Below are 19,878 nucleotides of genomic sequence, written 5' to 3'. Positions count from 1 at the left end.
ATGCCGATAGAAAAATAATAAATTTCAGACTTTATTTCATCCATACTCATTAAACTTTACATCAATTACAAATTAAAATTCTACAAAATAATATATTATATAGGTATATGATCATATATATATATGTATATATTATGTACATAACATATTTCACAAGGTGCAGCAAAATAAACTATAATTCTATAAAATCATTTCAGAGACACCGGAAATTCACCGTAGATATCCTAAGCTTATAATGTAATAAAACATACAAACTACAAAGTCCTTGGAGTAGTACCGATATTAAATTATTATACAGTCAAAGTATTCCACTATTATCCTTTCAGTATTAACTATAAGCTATTCAATTTTTTTAATAAAATATCTTTGCTGTTCAGGTCATCGTGAAAATTCCTCTCAAACACTCACTTGGATCACTTCAAACATGATATGAACTACTAAGCGTTATTCTACCTTTGTCATTCGAACTACTGACTACTGTAAAGCTTTCATCTCAATTACTTTGCTGAATTCAGAGACATAATATTATTTTGAATTTAAGTACCACAGTGTTGTATTTCATTCTTCCATGCGTTAAAATATTCAACCGTGATAAATTTGTACAATAATGTTAATGAAATAAATGATAAATCAGTAAATCTATAAAGCTATAAAGATAACCAGATGAGTCTAGAGTCTAGAATATAAATTTAATTTTACAATAATTTAAATTTTTGCTGAAAAATATTGTACTGTTTCTAAAGTTAATTGTTATTATAACTCATAACAATAGCTGAATAAAAATGTGCCTCCCTTTCAGAAGTGTCACATGAGGAAATCTATCAACCACATAAGCTTCTTATGTACGTCAGTTATCATTAAACTATTAATTAAAATTATTTCATAATTAAAATTATATTATTATTTACATTTATAAAAATATTATTTTAATTATGAAATAATAATTATCATCCTTTTTAAACATAAAAGCAACTAAGTAAATGGCAATTACCCGTTTTGAAAATTACTATAAAGAATATACAAAATATCTTATTAAATTTAATGGATGAATTAGTGTTAAATGTTTGAAATAATTCAAAATATACACACTATTTAATATTTCAAAATTCATTAAACGTACTAACATAATATTTTACATTAATACACCGATAAGGATTTGTGGAAATGTATAAGTTAACATGGTTAACTAGTAAATCTAAAAATATATGTTTCCCTATATTCCTATATTCTGGTAAATAAAAATAGTTTTTAATATATAATTTTAAATAATATCGTAAAAAACTATTTATTATATATTATATTATATTATTATTTAAAATAAAGTTTTGAAAAGTTTAGAATTATAGAAACTTATAAAAAATGTGCATATTATATGTATTAACATAATAATAAAGTTGGCAGTAAATTAATATTTTACTTAAAAAACTAAAAAATAATAATCATCACATCTCTATTATTACTCTTTGAATAATATTTTTACCTGATATGTTGTTACTTTATTTTAAATAAATTCACAATGTATCATTGCATTTAATTATATTATAATTCACAAACTTTATTGTATTTAATACCTGAAGTATCAATTTATGTTATTTATAAATCTGTAAAAAAAGGTTTAGATAAAATATAGAATTTTTATATATGAATCTAAACATTATTAAATGACACAACTTAATAAGAAAAATAAATATAAGTTACGAGAATAATCTGTCAGCGGCATCTAATTGTTAATTCTATGGTACATTTCAAATGAAATATGAAACTTTTTAAATTTTTAGTGCCATCTAAGCTTTTAATCAATTTTATTTTGCAGTTTGTAAACTAATTTTGATTAAATATGTTTACACAGTTATAGCATTATAGCTACCATTATATTATGTATCTATATTTTATACATAGAATATAAAATGTTTTCTAAAATTAAAAAAAAAACACAATAATGTTATTTTAACTAGTAATTGTTAATAAATGTTTGCTAACTACGATTAACAATGAAAAATCAATTATTTTACACAAAAGTCTTATTCGAGTACAATAATTATGCATACTATATTTAAACACCATGTTTAAGTTATCTTTAATGTATTAAATGTAGATATGTAGCAAAACAAGATACATCAGAAAAAATCGCCCAATTTAAAGCAAACTAAATTTGACTGTTATATATTTTATATTAAGTTACGCGTAAATTTAATTTTGTATATATAATATATTCACGACTTTCTGTTACCTTATATTCCAATTACCGCGTTGTTTTAAGGGAAATAAAATATGATTATTACTGTTCAAGACTTTGCGTTTATAATTTTGTATGAAAGCAAAATATAAATAAATATACCTATACCTCAACTCTTGAGGCGAAGTGCCCAAATAAAGTGAACGTGAACTTAATAACAAAATAAGATACTGTGGTACCATTATTTATGGAATGTTTTTCGAAGTAGATGGGTATTCAAGGGCCATATCGAATAATGGGATGAAATGCAGAAATATACTACTTATGTGTGTACAATTTTCACAAAAAAAAAAAAAACTTGAATTATATAATTTTTATAATTTCGTTTCAAAAATGTAAACATAACTTTTTACATATCGTTTTGTTTTATACAATGAAAATATAGGGCGGTCGTTTCTCACTTTACGCCTCTACCCACAAATTAATTGAATTGAATAAATCATTGTCGAAAATAATGTTCGAGGACGACATTGTTTATAATAATTGCTGTAACAATAAAATAAGGTTTTGTCGAAACGAGACCGCCATATAGGATTTGCTTGTAATTTGTCCAACTTGTAGTATACGGGTCCATAAACTATTAAGTTCTAAAATAATAAACGACTCTTAAAACATCAAATGATTAAAATAATTGTAAGTCTAGTTGAACTCATATAAACTTAACATATTTAATCAAAAGCGAAACGATCGAATGATTATACATGGCACGTAAACATATAAAATGTGTATTATTAAAACATTATTCACGTAAAATTTTATGATGTTTAAACTGTTTAAAACACGAAATAGTGAAAAATTGTATTTCTTGTTTTAGCTTTATATACGAAAATACCATCTTTTCGTATTTTTTCAATATTATATTATACTATAATATTTTATAAGTTGTTCACCATGTTACATGTATTAGTCAAAAATAAAAATAAAATGTTTTAAAAGATAAATTGTATTATATTATCATTAATTATTATGTTTCATGGTTTCTATAGTTAATTTCGGCTATCATAATTATTCAGTGTATTCCTAGTTCCATTTTCCTTGATTTTGAATGGTTGGTAATATTAGTATATTAAATATAAACATTTAATTTACCAATTAATATTATTATACATTTCTAAAAATAAAAATAAATATTTTCATAAAAACATTGTGTGAATGTTATAAGAGTTTTACAACAATTTAAACATTTAAGCCAATGTGTTTCCTTTAGCGAAACCGTTTTGTAACAAAAATATTTAATATAAATAATTTTTGAAACAAAGATATTTGAAACTTATTAACTAGACATAAACATAATTTTTCAAAACAAATACATTTTTATTCATGTTGAAGTTGGCTAACTTAATGTCAATGGATTCCTATACTTTTTGAATTTTCGTTAAAACCACGCTAAACGTCGGTTCATATAGAACCATTATCAACGTTGTAATTGATGAGACATTGCTCAGTAGTTTTTAAGGCCCAAATGGATTTATCTATCCTCAAGTGCGGCCATGCCAAGTTGTAATAACGTATATAAGCTTATAGATACTAACGATGATGATAATAATATTACTATTCGTATGTTGTATCAGAAGAACGCGTATCTTTAAACTATTGCACTTCTATCGTCAGTATCTATAAAGTTAAATAATATTATATATATACCATAAATATATTATATTATGATTATTTATACATACGTTTTACGCTTATCGTAAAGTAATGTATTTATTAATACAATGTACCTATGGATTATTAAATTTAAAAAAAAAGAAGTTTAATGATTCATAACGGAAACTTTACTGGCCTAATAAATTCATGTAGTAACGTAATATTATCTTGTCTTTCGCTAAATCCTATAATATTACAATTCTTTAGATTGTATATTTTGATGACAAAAGACCATAACTACACAATGGCCTAGTGAGTTTTGAATATATAATATACGCTACAATAATATTGTTAATTTTATTAGATTTTTTGGTTCACTTGCATTATGCAAATATTTACGTAAAAAGAGAATTACATGAGGGAATATTAAGTTAATTTCAAAAATAATTATGTCGAACAAAAAGTGTACGTGTATGAAAATTTATTTCATTCTTGTTTAGTCGAAGTTTATCTCGTATGCGAGAGTTACAAAAGGCAATAAAAATTATTATAATAAATTATATGCTGTAGACATTTTCAAAATGTATAAAGCATTGTAAGAAAAAATGTTTAGAATCAAAAAAATATTTTTTTTGTTACTTCTCGTTCTATATCAATATGGTTGATTTAAGTAATCATAACATGTAACATATAATCATGTAAACATAATAAGATTGTGATTTTACATGCTTATTCGAAATATACGTGTACAGTGTAAACCACCTAAACTTTTGTTGAACCTGTGTTCTGAATACAATATGTACAATTAAAGAAACCTATTATACTACATATATTTATTATTAGATGGTTTATTAAATTTTTAATTGGTATTAATGTATACTAAAGAATTTATTTTTTAACAAATTTCTTCTGTGAATTATTATATTATGTCTTTATTTATTTTTACGGGTCAGGCGAGTCAGCTGTGTATTAATTATTACTTTAGGTTTTACGTTTGTCACTCAGCTATGAATTATTCAAAATATATCTGCTACGATTGGGACATGTCCAGTGGCTCATATAACGAACTTTCTGACGTACCTTTGTACCAGGTTTTAATTAAGCTAATTCGGATATGATTTCCGCCATTCTGAACTTCTCGTTGTAAATTAGTGAACTATCGTTGTCAGAAATGAATCACATAATTCATTATTTAAAAAAAATATAATAATTGTTATAGTAATTTGAGTTTAAAATAATTTTTATGCATCTTGTCTTGTGCAGACATGTATATTGTACAATTTACATGTATAATATAATATTATAAAGAAAAACGTATAATTATGGGATAATATCGCAAGGCATGGTACGTGCACCAATAATCAATACTGTTTTACTTTATTTTATTCTGTTTAATCAATAGCACCTGTAAAATTGACTCAATTTTAAAAATAAACCAAAATATTAGGTTACAACCTGTGAAAATTAAAAATTGTATGTATAATATGCAAATTATTGAAATTGTTCTTCTAGGTATTATTTTTGCTCTTAATCTCTTATCCACTTGTCATAATGCTTAGTAGTATTAATAACAATTAAAAATAGTTAATTGCCTGGACATAATTATACGTACACACTACACATAATATGTATGTACACAAGAATTCCTAAAGAGAATTGAATACAATGATATTTAGTTATTATTGCTGTAACTTACAATAACAACGACGTTTAATTAACATGAAATAATATAGAATAATCGTATAGGATCTACAGGGAGAGTTCTGTACGTGCCTTGATTAAATTTTAGTAATACAAGATCTAAAACTAACGGATTTAGCTTACGGTATATCATCTATTGTATCGTTATTATATGAATAACATTCATTAAATATATATGTTTGTAATAGTGCTTTCAAAAATGTGAAAATAATTTATTCAAGCAAAATTCAATATACAAGCGAAAAAAAAACTTTTACGGGGTGTATAATTTAAAGATAATTAGCCATATCGTACAGTAGGTAAATAGCTTATAATACGTTCAACTTATTTTTAGTTAAAACAACAAATGCGTATAATCGCACAGCCCACAGGTATACATATACACACGGCTGCACGAATATGCATTAAATGATGGCGTATAATGAATGACATAAATATTTAACATTAATGTTTTTCCTATTATTTAAATTAATCAATACATTAAAAAAACATATTTTATTCAATAGTATCTATATGGTTATCATTTATAATATATAATAATACGTTGTTTCATTGATTATTTAAAAAAAATAATATTGTTATAATATTATGTTATTAAAAAAAATAAAGTAAGACTATTGACATGATATAAATCAATATCTACTAATATAATACACTTTAAGATATTACCTATTTTTTTTTCTATTATAAGTACAAATAAAATTAATTTAATTTTAACGTAAAACAATAATACATGTTCATATAGTGATTTTTCGAATCTAATTGAAGTATTTAATATAATATGACCAAAAATATAGTTCTTGCACGTGCTGGAATTATTTAAAACCATATTAGAGAACATATCATTATAGTTGTCAAATGTATGAATATAATTAGTAATGTTTTATAAACTCTCGTTGGGTGTATGCTTAAATCTATCTAAGACAATTAAAAAAAAAAAAAAAGCAAACAATTATTGATTTTAAATCAGTTTTCAAGTTTATAGTTATCATATTATATTAATTATAGAGTTATAGTAAACCTAAGCAATTATTTAGTTATTTTATAACACACATTTTAAAAACACTTAATTTGTATTAGGTATATTAAATTATGAACACACTTAACACACAGTGTGGTGGTAGTTATAGTATTATTTTAAATACTACAGAATAAAATTAAAAGAAAAACGTGTCATTCACAACGTGTAATAATAAAAATTATTCATCGATATATGACGGAAAATACTGATAGAGTATTTCCACGACGGCTTTCTAGACTCGTGTCGTTACATGGCCTGTGATTTCAGTAGCAGATATTACACAAGTAAACATTTCGAAATTTTATGGCTCCAAAAAGACATTGATATTTTTCTTTATCGGTCATATGAAAATTTATTTACCCATTACGGAAATCCGTATAAAAATCTCAATAAATTTATCGCAAATCAAAGTTGAAATATATTCTCGTAAGGAAGTTAATAATAAAAATATCATATATTATTCTAATTTATATTAAATTTGAAAATAACACATTTAAAAAAAATCAATTGTATGTTATTATATTTATTCAATTAACAAAAATGGGGAAATATAGGTAGCCGCTTGAATTTAATGATGAATTATTACCTAAGAATAACGATTCTAAGCGAAGATTGCCTGTCAGCCTATATTACCAATTAATATATTTCATTATATATAAATATTAATATTTTATTAATAATAATTTATCTTACAACTAGTAATATGACGGGTTGAATTAATTTTTACCAATAACATTGAATTTAAAAAAAGGTAGGTAAGTGGGTACCACACTGCTGTACATTAAGTGTCAAGTGGACCACTATTATTTATTGGTGTGTTAATTTTCAATTTCAATTTAATGATGTATCATTGTGTACAAAAATAAAAAAATCTAAGTATAAATGACTAGGTTAAGTTATATCACCAAGTGATATGATTTTTAAGATGTAGCTATTAAAACCATTGATATTATTTTTAGTATTATAGTAGGTATTGATGTATTATTTAAAAAAAAAATTAAATTTATTATACGAAGTAAAAATATATTCCACGTACCCATAAATAGATAATATTTTAAAATAAATCAAAATGTTATTGCGTATAGAAAAATCCATAATAATATAAAATAAATAACATATTAAGTTCCCACGAATAATGTTTTTAAACTATTGAAAATAACTAACATATCGTTATTTATTGATTAAATAAGAAATGTTGTCCAAATTAGAGCTTAAAATCTTTATAAAAAAATAATTATCTTATTACATTTTTTAGATTTTATGAGTTGAGCATGAAAAATCTTGTATTAAATTTCAAAACGTAGATACTAAAATAAAAGTTTAAATGATTTTTTTTATTTGTCTTGAAAAATATGTAATTTCAGCTACGGATACTAAGGACATTAACATTATATAATATATTATATATATTACATTTATGAAAAAAAAATTAAAAATACAATTTTAAATTAAATAATTATATATTTATATACATTGTAATCATTGTTGGCTATATTAGATTTAATATTTCGATTAATTTAAAAAATTCAATTGTGTTCGTTTTATTATTTGGTTTGGATCTAAACTTTTTTATTCAGGTGGATTATTTTGAGTTTCTCTCTATGTTTCTTGTATTGTCTGTATTTTATAGTGAGCGTGATGCTGCATGATTGGAAAATTGGTGGGTCATCTTTTGCTATCAAATATCCATGCGCTATCCTTTTTTTGGCCAATTTTGGTCCAATTCTTATGAATTTACTATAAAATAGCTTGAAGTTGTTTACGATTTTGACGAATTTCATTACAATTCGAACTTAAAATTAATATAAAAAAATGTGTCTATGTATTTTTAATAATTTTGTACATATGTGTATGAGAATAACTTATATGTGATTTAGTATTCAATTTTCAAGAACTGTGAGCCTGCGGATAATTTTTTATGGACATTTTTAAAAAAAAATTAAACAAAAATATATAAATATATAAATTACTATATTATAATCAAAGAAAAAGAGTTAAAATGTTTTCGAAATTTTATTGTGAATAAAAAATAAAATTATAATTATTAGGTAAAAAATTAAAGTTGTACGTTTATTTTGAGTTACCTACATCAATAAATCATTTTATCGAAAATTGGATTTGCATAAAAATGCCTGTTTTTCCAGATTTTAAAAATACATAAGTATTGAGCATTTTTAGGATTGACCACTTTAAAGTACAAACCAGCTCCAATTGTATATCTAAAACCATTCCCTATTTGACAAAAAACGCATTTTATTGAAAAAATAACATATAGGTAATCAACCACAAAAAAATCAAGTAAGATCACAGTAAAATCAATGCGTTCATCGCTGCTCTCGGAATCTAAAACTTTTTAAACTAAAATTCTTGAACATTTGACGCTCAAATGCTTAAAAAATATTACCTAAGTAACTTAAATGTTTTTAAATATTTTTGTAATAACAACATAAACTTTTGAGGAACCATGAATTACATTTTAGAGTTTTTGCCCCAATGAAAATTTAATATATATATAAATAGATTAAAACAAGTCAAAATATGTATAAAACATACTAAAATGTGTAAGAAATGATAATATAAACATTACATTTGATTATTCATTTATGAATTATAAAATAAGAATATCTTAATGAATTTTGTCTTAATTATGAATCGTTATTTTCTATATACATATAGGAGACCACCCCTATTCACTCATCAACGCCCAGACCAAACCACTAGGTCTAGAGATTTGAAATTTTGTACAGAGGTTCCTTTAACAATGCAGGGGCGCACACAATAAAATTCGACTTCTATAAAATATTTGTTTTTAATAGTGTATTAATATTTATAATACATTACCTATGTAAATAACTATCGAATTTACCTAATAATTAATTAATAATACCTATTTATAAATTAAGTAAACAAAATATAGCTAGTTATAGCACATTATTTAGAAATCATATATCGTACAATATTAAGTATATTATCAAGATTATAATAGTCTATTATAATACTTGCACAAATAATAAATATAAAAACAAATTTAATAATAATGTTCTACTAAATATTTATCAGGAAAGATTTCCAATGCACAATATTTTACTAGATAAATGTTATCGACTTTCCTTATAAAAAAATCAGATTTATATTAACATACAGACTATATATGAATAAAATATGCAATTTAAATTGGAATTCTTTTTTTGATTTTCAAACATATACATCTATATATCTATATATAATATATTTACATTATTATTATATCATAAACACATAAAGTTAATATTTCACACCAAATATATTAATATTTTTTATCATTACCTATCGGTGGAAAATAAAAATAATAATTGTACAAACCTTTCCAGTAAGCGTAAGAATCACTGTCACTATTCGATTCATTTGTATGACTATTTCGAAGACTTCTAAGACCAAAGTCGGCAATTTTCAGAACAAATCTACTATCAACCACACAATTGCTAGATTTGAGACCGCCGTGAGAGCGAAGTTCGCTACTATGTAAATAGCACATTCCCTGAAAAAAATGCAATAAAATTTGTATCCCTTTATAAATATTATACAATAATTTTTGTACTACTCAGATAATATAAATAAATACGTTTTTAAAAAATCTAAATAATAACAACAACAAAAAAATTCGTTATTTTGTTAACATTTAATGCTCAATCAATTATTATAAAGTTTAGTTGAGTTAGATATTGTAACTTTGTGAAGAACCTACATGATAAAATATTCATTTGGATTCATAAAATAAAAATTTAAAAAATTTTATCCTTTATAAAAAAAAAGTTATACATCTAAAATATAATATCAATACACTCATAATTTAACTAGATAATATGATACATTTTAGAAACACTCTAATTATTATTTGCATGTACCACGTATCATTATCATTTACCTTAGTAAATAAGATGTCAAGTTTTTGGGCCTTTTCGTTTACTTTTTTAACGTGCATACTTTTAAGTTTTAAGACATATTTATGCAATAATTATTTATACATTTCATAATAATTAATATATCTATTTCTATTTTCAAAAAAATAACCACAGTGATTTACAAGAAACATACATGTATAAAACTTCAAATGTTTTCTCTCCTCTATCAAGAATTGTCTAAAAAATATTGTACAAAAGTATAAAAAAAATAAAATAACTAACCATCCATCTAGTGAAAACCCTTGGTTATGATGTACAGAAAAAATATGATATTAAATACAGACTGTAAAAATATCTAAAATGTTTATATAACAAAAAAAAGTACACGAAACATTGGTTTGCAGATTATGTTTAACATACATAACTCGTAATTGAAAACTGTTGTTTTCGACCCAAGTTAACTTTGTATGATGAAACATGATATGCATACAAAGAGATCTTATCGTTATTATTATTTTTTTTTATATATCATATTTATATACTATTGCGATCGTTTACAAACACGAGTATTGTAAAAACAGACTACAAAATAATGATGTGGTCAACACATCGTTATATCTGAAATTAATTGCGGTCTAACACCACGCACTGCTGAGACTCGAGATCAATATATCACTATACGGCGAGTGTGGTCTCTTTCTAACTATAATTTGTGTTAATTTAGGTATCGCGTTCTTAAATAATACACAGCGCACGCATTCATAGCATACAAAATAAAATTGCTTGCGTATTATCTTACAACTCGGTGGTTGTATTTATTATACGTTATAATAGCTATGTTATATTATTCTTTACAGAAAAAGATAAAATATGACTGTTATTAGTAGACATCAGTACAAAGGTTAAAAGAAATAAATATAAATTGTAAATAATGATAAGTTATAAATTATGTATAATTACTTTAACAATATCATGCATCAGACTGTACCGGAACATCCAATCCAGTTTAAATTGGTCATTTTCAAGAATGTCTTGTAAACTTCCTTTGGGACAATACTCGGTCAATAGCCAACAGTAATTGGGTTCTATGCACGCTCCATAGAACTGAACTAAATGGTCATGATGCAAATCTTTCAACTGAAATTAAGCATTATTATTTTTTAATACAATTTTTATCATTAATTAATCCACCTTGACACCTGTGTACTCAAAAAGTTACTACGTTCATACATATACAATATTCTTTTTTAAAACAAATAAGATATTTGTAGAATACATTTATAAAACGAATAAAAAAACAAGTATATTGTATTTATTTCATAATATATGATTCCGTTTTCTGAGTTTAATCATAATTACATCAATCAATGAATATTATGATTGTAAAGAAACAGAAAATAAATACCCAAACCAAAAGATTGATTTGATGAAATCAACAACAAATACAATTAAGTCTATGTTGCCATATAGCTCTTTATAATACGCTCCCGTATAAAAAAAAATTCTAAACTCAACACATCCCTGAAATATTTTGAACTTATATCAATATCTTAGACATATTATGCTTTTGAAGTACTTTAAAAATACTTAAAATGCTATAAATCATAAATCAAATTACTTAATTATCTTAACCTATCACCATAATAACCATATTATATAATATGTGTTAATGGTATATATATATAATATAAATTATTGATTATACAGCATTTCGTAAGCTCAGAACTTAACCATTAGTACTATCTCTCACGTTTCACCAAAATTTGTAATCATCAATAATCATTATATCAGTGTCTTAATCCATCTCGATTACTTCGCTAGATCTCACTTTTATCTAATAATTGGTTTTTCAATGATTTAAAAACGTTGTTTTTGATTTTCTCCCTCTTTCTTTATCTTTTCCTTCTAACAACTAAAATTCTCGATTTCTTTTTTCACTTTTATGAGCTAGTCTTACAATAGACGTACAGTGTTGTTAATATTTACGATATACCTACAGTATATATATATATAAATATATAATATTATGAATTATTATAATTCATATCATTTTAATCTGTTGTAAGTTATTTATTTATTATTTATGTTATACTATCGTTAACATATATTATATTTACGCTTTATAGAGTCTATATTATAGACCTTTTATAAACATAATATAGTACATAAATTAGGTCATGGATGAAAATATACGAGATTAATTTAAACTAAGAACGAACCCATTTCATTAGCAAAATTCTATATTAAAAACATACCCACAAGAGTACGGGATATTAAAATTAATTATACATCAACAGGGTCATTTCATGTGTAATGTGTATATAAACATCAAACATTCAAATATCCGTGTATATAATATAGTTAAAATACACATTCACACACTATTGACTCTTGAGCATCGAATTAAGTTTTCTACATACCCTTTTCAATTCCAGCAGGCGAGGACGTGTCAACTCCAAGCGCGATCTCTTTAACGTTTTTAGTGCAACCTTATTACCCTGTAATCAGAAAAAATAATAAAAAAAAATTACAATAATATCGATGAAATGCTAGCTTGTATGGAAAAATGTCAGTAAAAATATTAAATATAAATACGAGTACAGGGTGATTCACCAAATATTTTTTTCCATAAACTTTTCTTTAATAAAATATTATTTAAATTTACATTTTTTGCAACTTTTAAGTAGATACTTATATAAAATATTTTCAAATCCTTTTCTTATGCAGTTGTAGGATTGTAGGAATGTATTATGATGAAATAAACTTCTGTTTTTAAAATGTAAGCCTTTTTTGTATTGCAACTTATAAGTTGTTAAGAAAACTATTTTTTTTTTTTTTTTTAATGTGATGTTTATACATTTTAATTTAAAAAATACTTTTTTCAAAATTCAAGTATCAATAATATAATAATTAAAATTTATAGTTAATAAATAATAGGGTTAGATATAGGGTATATATATAATGCTTTAAAAATTATAGTGGATAGTTAGTATAGATTTTCAATTTATGTTTTATACATATTCTCAGTAAAATTATTTTTAGAGGATTCGTATACATAGTACATAAAATGTATTTGATAAATCATAAATTACTCGTTTGGATTTTGATTAAGATACATCAATATTTTCAATGAAGTCATTTGATTAACAATTTATTCCAAAATAAGTTGGTTCTCGTTTGAAAAAAAAAAAAATTGTATTGTTACAGTAAACTCCTTAAATGGTATAATTATCTAAATAATTAAAAATATGGTTCTTTTGTATATTAAAAATTATAAAAATAGGAGATTGTATAAACTTATTAGTACAATAAAAATAGGGATGAGTATGTTTGGTGAATCATTCTGCATATACACTATTTAATATGCGTAGTACACCACTTATTACTATATAACTATCTCTTAATACGTAATAAAATAATAATTAAGAAGCTCAAATATTTTTATTTTAAGGACCTAAGACTATATTGTCATCGTAAAATAACGAAAAACAAATAAATGAATGACTACAATATGTACGATGCTGTGAATACCTATAGTAATTTGAAAATAACTTTAAAATACTTTTTTTTTGTATTCATTTTAAAAAGGTGGACAAATGATTACCGTTTTGCTGTATAGTAGGTGTTGAGTAATGAATATGTTAAATTTGAATTCAATTATATATCATTGTATACGAAAGACGGTTCCTAACAGAGACAGTCCACCAGCCTATATCACTGAGTACATTTCACGAAATATTTTTTGGTATTTATCTTACTATTAGTATTAGGGTATGATAATTATTAATTTAACTCTTGCCAAAAACATTTCATTCATTTTATTATTGATACTTAATTATAATGATAAGAACATATTACTCGAAATCGACACCAAAATAGTATAATATATAAGTATATATTATTACCTAAATTATATAAGTGTGTGTGCATGTATATATGAGTGTGAATACATAGGTTTGAATATAATATTTATAGTAAGAGAAACTACTTATATTGTATAATAAAAATGATACATTATAAAAAAATGTATACAATACATAACGTGAAACAACAGCGATGATTGTAACTATTATACAACTGCACCATCAATATATTCACGTATTTTATACAGTAGTGTACGTAATGTGTATTTTATACTTATCACGTATCATTTTGGATACATAGTTATGTCAGTATACAGAAAAATAAAAATAAAAATTATAATCTGGTTATTACAATAGTGTGTTTTGTTAATGGTGTTCATTGTGCCTATTTATTTATGATAAAACTCGAACATCTCTCGTGTTGTGTACACATAATATGCATAGAAATTCAAACGATAATGCTACACGCTATGTGAAATTCAACGTGAAGATTATGAGAAGTCGCTTGATATCGGCTTCAATAATGCAGGGAATGTGTTTACTTTAATGCATTCCCGTAAAAATTCAATGTTCTATGTATATTAACACTTATAATTAAAACATTAAAAAAAATCTTAAGTTCGAAACTTTTCAAATCTATTACACTATGATTGTGGTATCAATTTAAGACATTAGTTAATATACATTTAAAATCTATCACATTCATTGGGTTCATTTAAATTATATTAAATTTGTACTTCCAAATCACCATAAAATTTTAGTCTGTTGAAATTTTCTAAAAATAATTTTTTTGAACTTCCTTATACAGTAGTGTACATAAAATAACGTAATATTAAGTATGTATTTCACAGCTCTATGAAGTGCATTTTAAGGATCCTTATAGAAATATTATAGTTTCATCGATTACCTAAGTCTTTACAGTTAGCTTGTTTATAACTAATTCAATATATAACGTGTACGTATTGTAAATGTTTAGATAATAGCTATTTTTTGTAACTATTATAGATAACATTTCATTTTTATGAACAGAGTTGATGAAATTTAGTTTTTAATTAAAATCAACGTATTTAAAAATTGATTTACCATCTGGAACACCTCCAAAATTAGAGAATATTTATTCATACTAAAAATTAAGTATGTCAAAATCTAAACGATTCTATGCCCTGAGTGTTTTTAAGCTGTTTAGAGTTTTCACAATGGATCCAAAATACGTTACTAATAGTGTTGAATTATTATGTAACCTATAAGTATGAATAATATTTAATTTAAACGTTAAGTACTCGTTTTGAGTAAATATAAATAAAAATAAAAAAACTTTTATTTAGTATTTAACTTATTTACTAACCAGAATTCAAAATAAAAAAATATTTACTGTGTAGCATGGTCCGTGCTAAACCAATAAGTTTCCTTATTTTCTCATATTTGTAGTCAAAATGTATGTAAATATTTTGTATCGCACAACCTATATTGTTTATTTATTTATAAACAAAGATTGTTCTTTGAGTTATCCACTATATCTAAAAATTATATCGCTTTTTAAAAAAAGAAATAATAACGAACACCGAGAAATGAAAAATTAGTTTTGCACTTTAAAAGGATTTTTCAAATAAAATTTAAAATGAACTAAAAACTACTTATGAAATAAAATAATTAAAAATTATATGTTTATATCATAGGAATAATAATGTTTTAAAGCCCATAGATGCGTTGTTCTTAAAAATTTCCAATTGTACTTTCTACAAATCACATTTATTTTTGGAAATTAAATATATGACAATTATTATGTGATGTTTATAATAAGAATTAACTAGTTTTGTTTTAAACTATTTATTTATTTCATCACCAAATTGTGAAATTGTGTACATATCTGGTATGTATATTTATATGAATAACTATTAAAAACGTTTTACGTTTCCGTTTTAAATGTTTAGTCTCGGTTGGATCATAAATTTATAATCTTAATACTACTAGAAATAAAAAGTCAAATTTGAATTGTATCTACATTCTACAACAATATTATTTAAATTTTAAATACATCTTGGTAAAACAAATGTTAAAATATTTTAATTTTATGACTTGGCAATCATTAATGCAAAAATGCTTCATCTCTAATAAGTAGCCATTTTAAAGAGCTTTGATTAATAGTGATGGAACTTTCTGAGATACTGAGATACTAACATAATATATATATATACATATATTGTTATAAAAAGCAAAACAAAATATATGTAACTGAGATTACTTAACTCTAGCTAAGTAAGTAATAATTATAAATTTATACTTTTAAAGAATATTTTAAGCAATATACGAGATACTTTTAAGCAACAATTATGAATTTTAAATAAAATGTTTTTCAAGAATTTTAGAGGAAATTATTTATGATAGATCATATATTATGTATATATTTATATATATATATTTTACTACTTTAGTTTTCCAGATTTTTTAAGTATGCATTTATTTCAAAAGAATAATATTATTATTTGTATTATTCATTTCATGTTTCAGTTACTAAATTAAATATACAATTGTGCATTAGTAAATAATTACCTTAATTTCTTAAGCATAAACACGCAAAGTAATACAAATTTATATATATTGTGTTGAAAATTATTAAAAAAAAAAAGAAATAAATTATACCTATTACTTTTCTTATCTATGTCTTCTTTTACTTACTTAAATAATAAATACATAATTAGAAAAATTACAATATTCGTAACATGAGTTATAACTTTCAAAATAGAGTTTTGGTTGATTCTCAATAATATTGTATTCTGTTAGATGTAAAAAAAAATAGAATACAAGTTATAATTAATTTTTATGAATTCATTATAAAACTAATTAAGTGAACATAAAATAAGACCTTTTACCAGTAAATTATACACTAAAAGTATTTTGATTGATATAATATAGATTTAAAATATACACAAAAACTAAATATTAATTTAATTTACTTAAGGATTTTTTTTAAATTTATAATTCTCCAAAAATTGAACATTTTAATTAATGGATTTAATAATAATATGCTATGCAAAATGGTTCTAACTACTGCAAAGAATCATTTGCAGTGTTTTATTTTCAGTGGTTAACGAAGCTTTAAGAAAATTTTAAAAAATTTTACATTAGAAGAATTCTTTGAAACATGATAATAAAAAAAATAAACAGTTTAAAACCTATGTGTACACTGTACACTCGTATACAACAGTTTATACGATATGTTTGTTACAAATATTACCTCTTTACTCTTGCAAAAATCTAAAAAAAAAATAGCTGAAAGTATCCTGACATTATAGTTGTTATCGATAAAATAAAAAAAGTTTAAATCGTTTATCTTACAGTAGAATCGAAAAAAAACCAACATGCTGAATAAGTGGAATATAATGCCAAGTTATGTCATGACACCCATTTACAGTAACAATAACTGTTTAGAATCTATCGAGAATGAGACAAGTGATCGAAAAAATTATATATAAAAACAAAAACGGCACAAAGATACGTTTTAAAATCCTGCCATATTTTCAAAGTACTTATTATTTTTTCTAAGACAGAAAAATATCTTTAAATATATATTATCATAAAAGATTACTGAAAAAAAATCCTACAGGAACTTAAAATCGTATATTATATTTTTATAATTTATTATGATAAAATAATCAAACGAGAATAAATATCGTAATGATAACTAAAATAATGTAGGTCATATCATATTGTTTACTTATCAATAAATATTACCAATAGTTCTGTTATTTTAACGAAAATCTTCCGCAGTGTAAATGTTTTGTTTCAACGAAACACCTGGTTTAAAAGACAACAATTGCTGGCCACTATCAATTTGATAATTTTTTGTTGGTTTTTTTTTTTATATATATATTATTTATAACATTCATTATTTAAAAATATCCATTCGTACTAGTTTTTGGGAATTACATAAAATTTGTGGGGTCAATTTTTGCGACAACGGTAGAATTATTTCGTGTTTCAATTATATTATAACACAATTTTATCAAGTCAGTCTACGTCATGTTGGATAATTCGCCGGCCGTAGATTCGTTGGAAGCATCGTATCTGCAGACCATTACCACCACCACCTCCCCACTGATAGCGACCACCCCAACCAACACCACTACCACTACTACCACAACTACCATCACTACCACCGCCACCACCACCACCGCCAGTACTACTTCTGGCCTGTCAAATCGAGATGAAACGCGCCGGCTTTTCATGGGCAACCTGCCAAAGGTGAAATCGGAAGTGGAAATTTGCGAGGAAGTCAGCCGAAACACAGACGGCCTGGTGCGCGTCATCACGTATAAAAACTTTGAAAACCCCATGTTGCACCGAGGCTTCTGTTTCCTAGACTACGAGTCCAGTGCAGCGGCCGCAGAGGCCAAGCGCCGGCTGTCTGGGTGCACGGTGTTTGGGTGCAAGACGATTGTTGATTGGGCGGACCCGGAACCGGAAGCGGATGCCCAACAGATGGCCGCCGTCCGAATACTGTTTGTCCGGCAGTACGGTGGAATGCTTGATGAGCGCACACTGGGCGACGTATTCGGCCGGTATGGCCAGGTCGAACGTGTCAAGAACTTGAAAAACTATGCGTTCGTGCATTTCGAACGTCGGGCGGACGCTAAGAACGCTATGGATGCGCTGGATGGCGCTGTGGACGAAGCGTCCGGCGTCCGGATCGACGTGTCATGGGCCAAACCACCCGCCGAAAAGCACATCCGGGAACGGGTGCTACGTGATCGGGAACGGCGTATCCGATTGCAGATGCCTCATTGGCCGCATCGCTCTGAACAAGAAGTCGTTCCCGTCTGGTTTGAACACAAGATGTGCGATGCCACCGCCCCCGGGATTACTTCGAACGCCGGCATTAGCTCCACCATACCGTACTCCAACTATGATCACTATAAATACGAATTTGGCAGACAAAAGTTTACGTGCACGTGTCAAGTTCAACGAAACGTCGAAGAAGTGCCACCACAACGAAAACCGGAAATACAACAAAGACAACCGGAACAACGAAAAAGCTGCAGGCATGTTGCTAATCCGTCGATTTCGGCGGTAGGAATAACTTCCTCAGTGAACAGTAATCGTCAACATAACAGTGATGATGCAAATAATCAAATACGACAGCAGTCACAGCGGATACCTCTTCAACATCAAAACATAGTCGGAACCCCCGATTCTCGCGTCGGAATTTCCACCACTCGACACGATCGCGGTGATTGTGCTAACGACATTACATACTTGGACTCAATTATTTTAAAATTTTTTCATAAGATTAGTCTAGACCAATAATATAATAGACATAGTCAAGCCTCCGTTATCTTTCCCGATTTTAATATATTTAAGAAAAAAATTTCCCAGCACCGCGCGATGATTTTTGAAATAAAAAATTATTAAATACCTAAAAACGCAATAGAATTTTAATTTTGTTCAGCACTTTAAGCAGTTCTATTGGGTAAGTTGAGAAAAATATTTACAATCATTAAGTGCTTTCGTAATATGCCTCGGATTAATTGCATTTTTTAATTTGTGCCAATTTGTGTCTTCGAGATTTTAAAAATAAAATATTATTAT

General features: G+C 25.4%; 1 protein-coding gene across 1 annotated transcript in view; it reads right to left on the bottom strand.

Moving 5' to 3' along the window:
• LOC132921412 (atrial natriuretic peptide receptor 1) overlaps positions 1-19,878 on the bottom strand; it is a 280,157-nt gene that overhangs the window by 124,018 nt on the left and 136,261 nt on the right. The window contains exons 11-13 of the mRNA XM_060984432.1: positions 12,850-12,927; positions 11,390-11,566; positions 9,891-10,065 (exon numbers count right to left, since the gene is read on the bottom strand). Of these exons, the coding sequence (XP_060840415.1) occupies positions 9,891-10,065; positions 11,390-11,566; positions 12,850-12,927 (430 nt within the window). The remainder of the gene's footprint in view (positions 1-9,890; positions 10,066-11,389; positions 11,567-12,849; positions 12,928-19,878) is intronic.

This window comes from Rhopalosiphum padi, chromosome 2, assembly GCF_020882245.1.
Source record: "Rhopalosiphum padi isolate XX-2018 chromosome 2, ASM2088224v1, whole genome shotgun sequence".
Lineage (NCBI taxonomy): Eukaryota > Metazoa > Arthropoda > Insecta > Hemiptera > Aphididae > Rhopalosiphum > Rhopalosiphum padi.
Note: the sequence above shows the minus strand (reverse complement) of the source record. Positions and strands in the feature narration are given on the sequence as shown.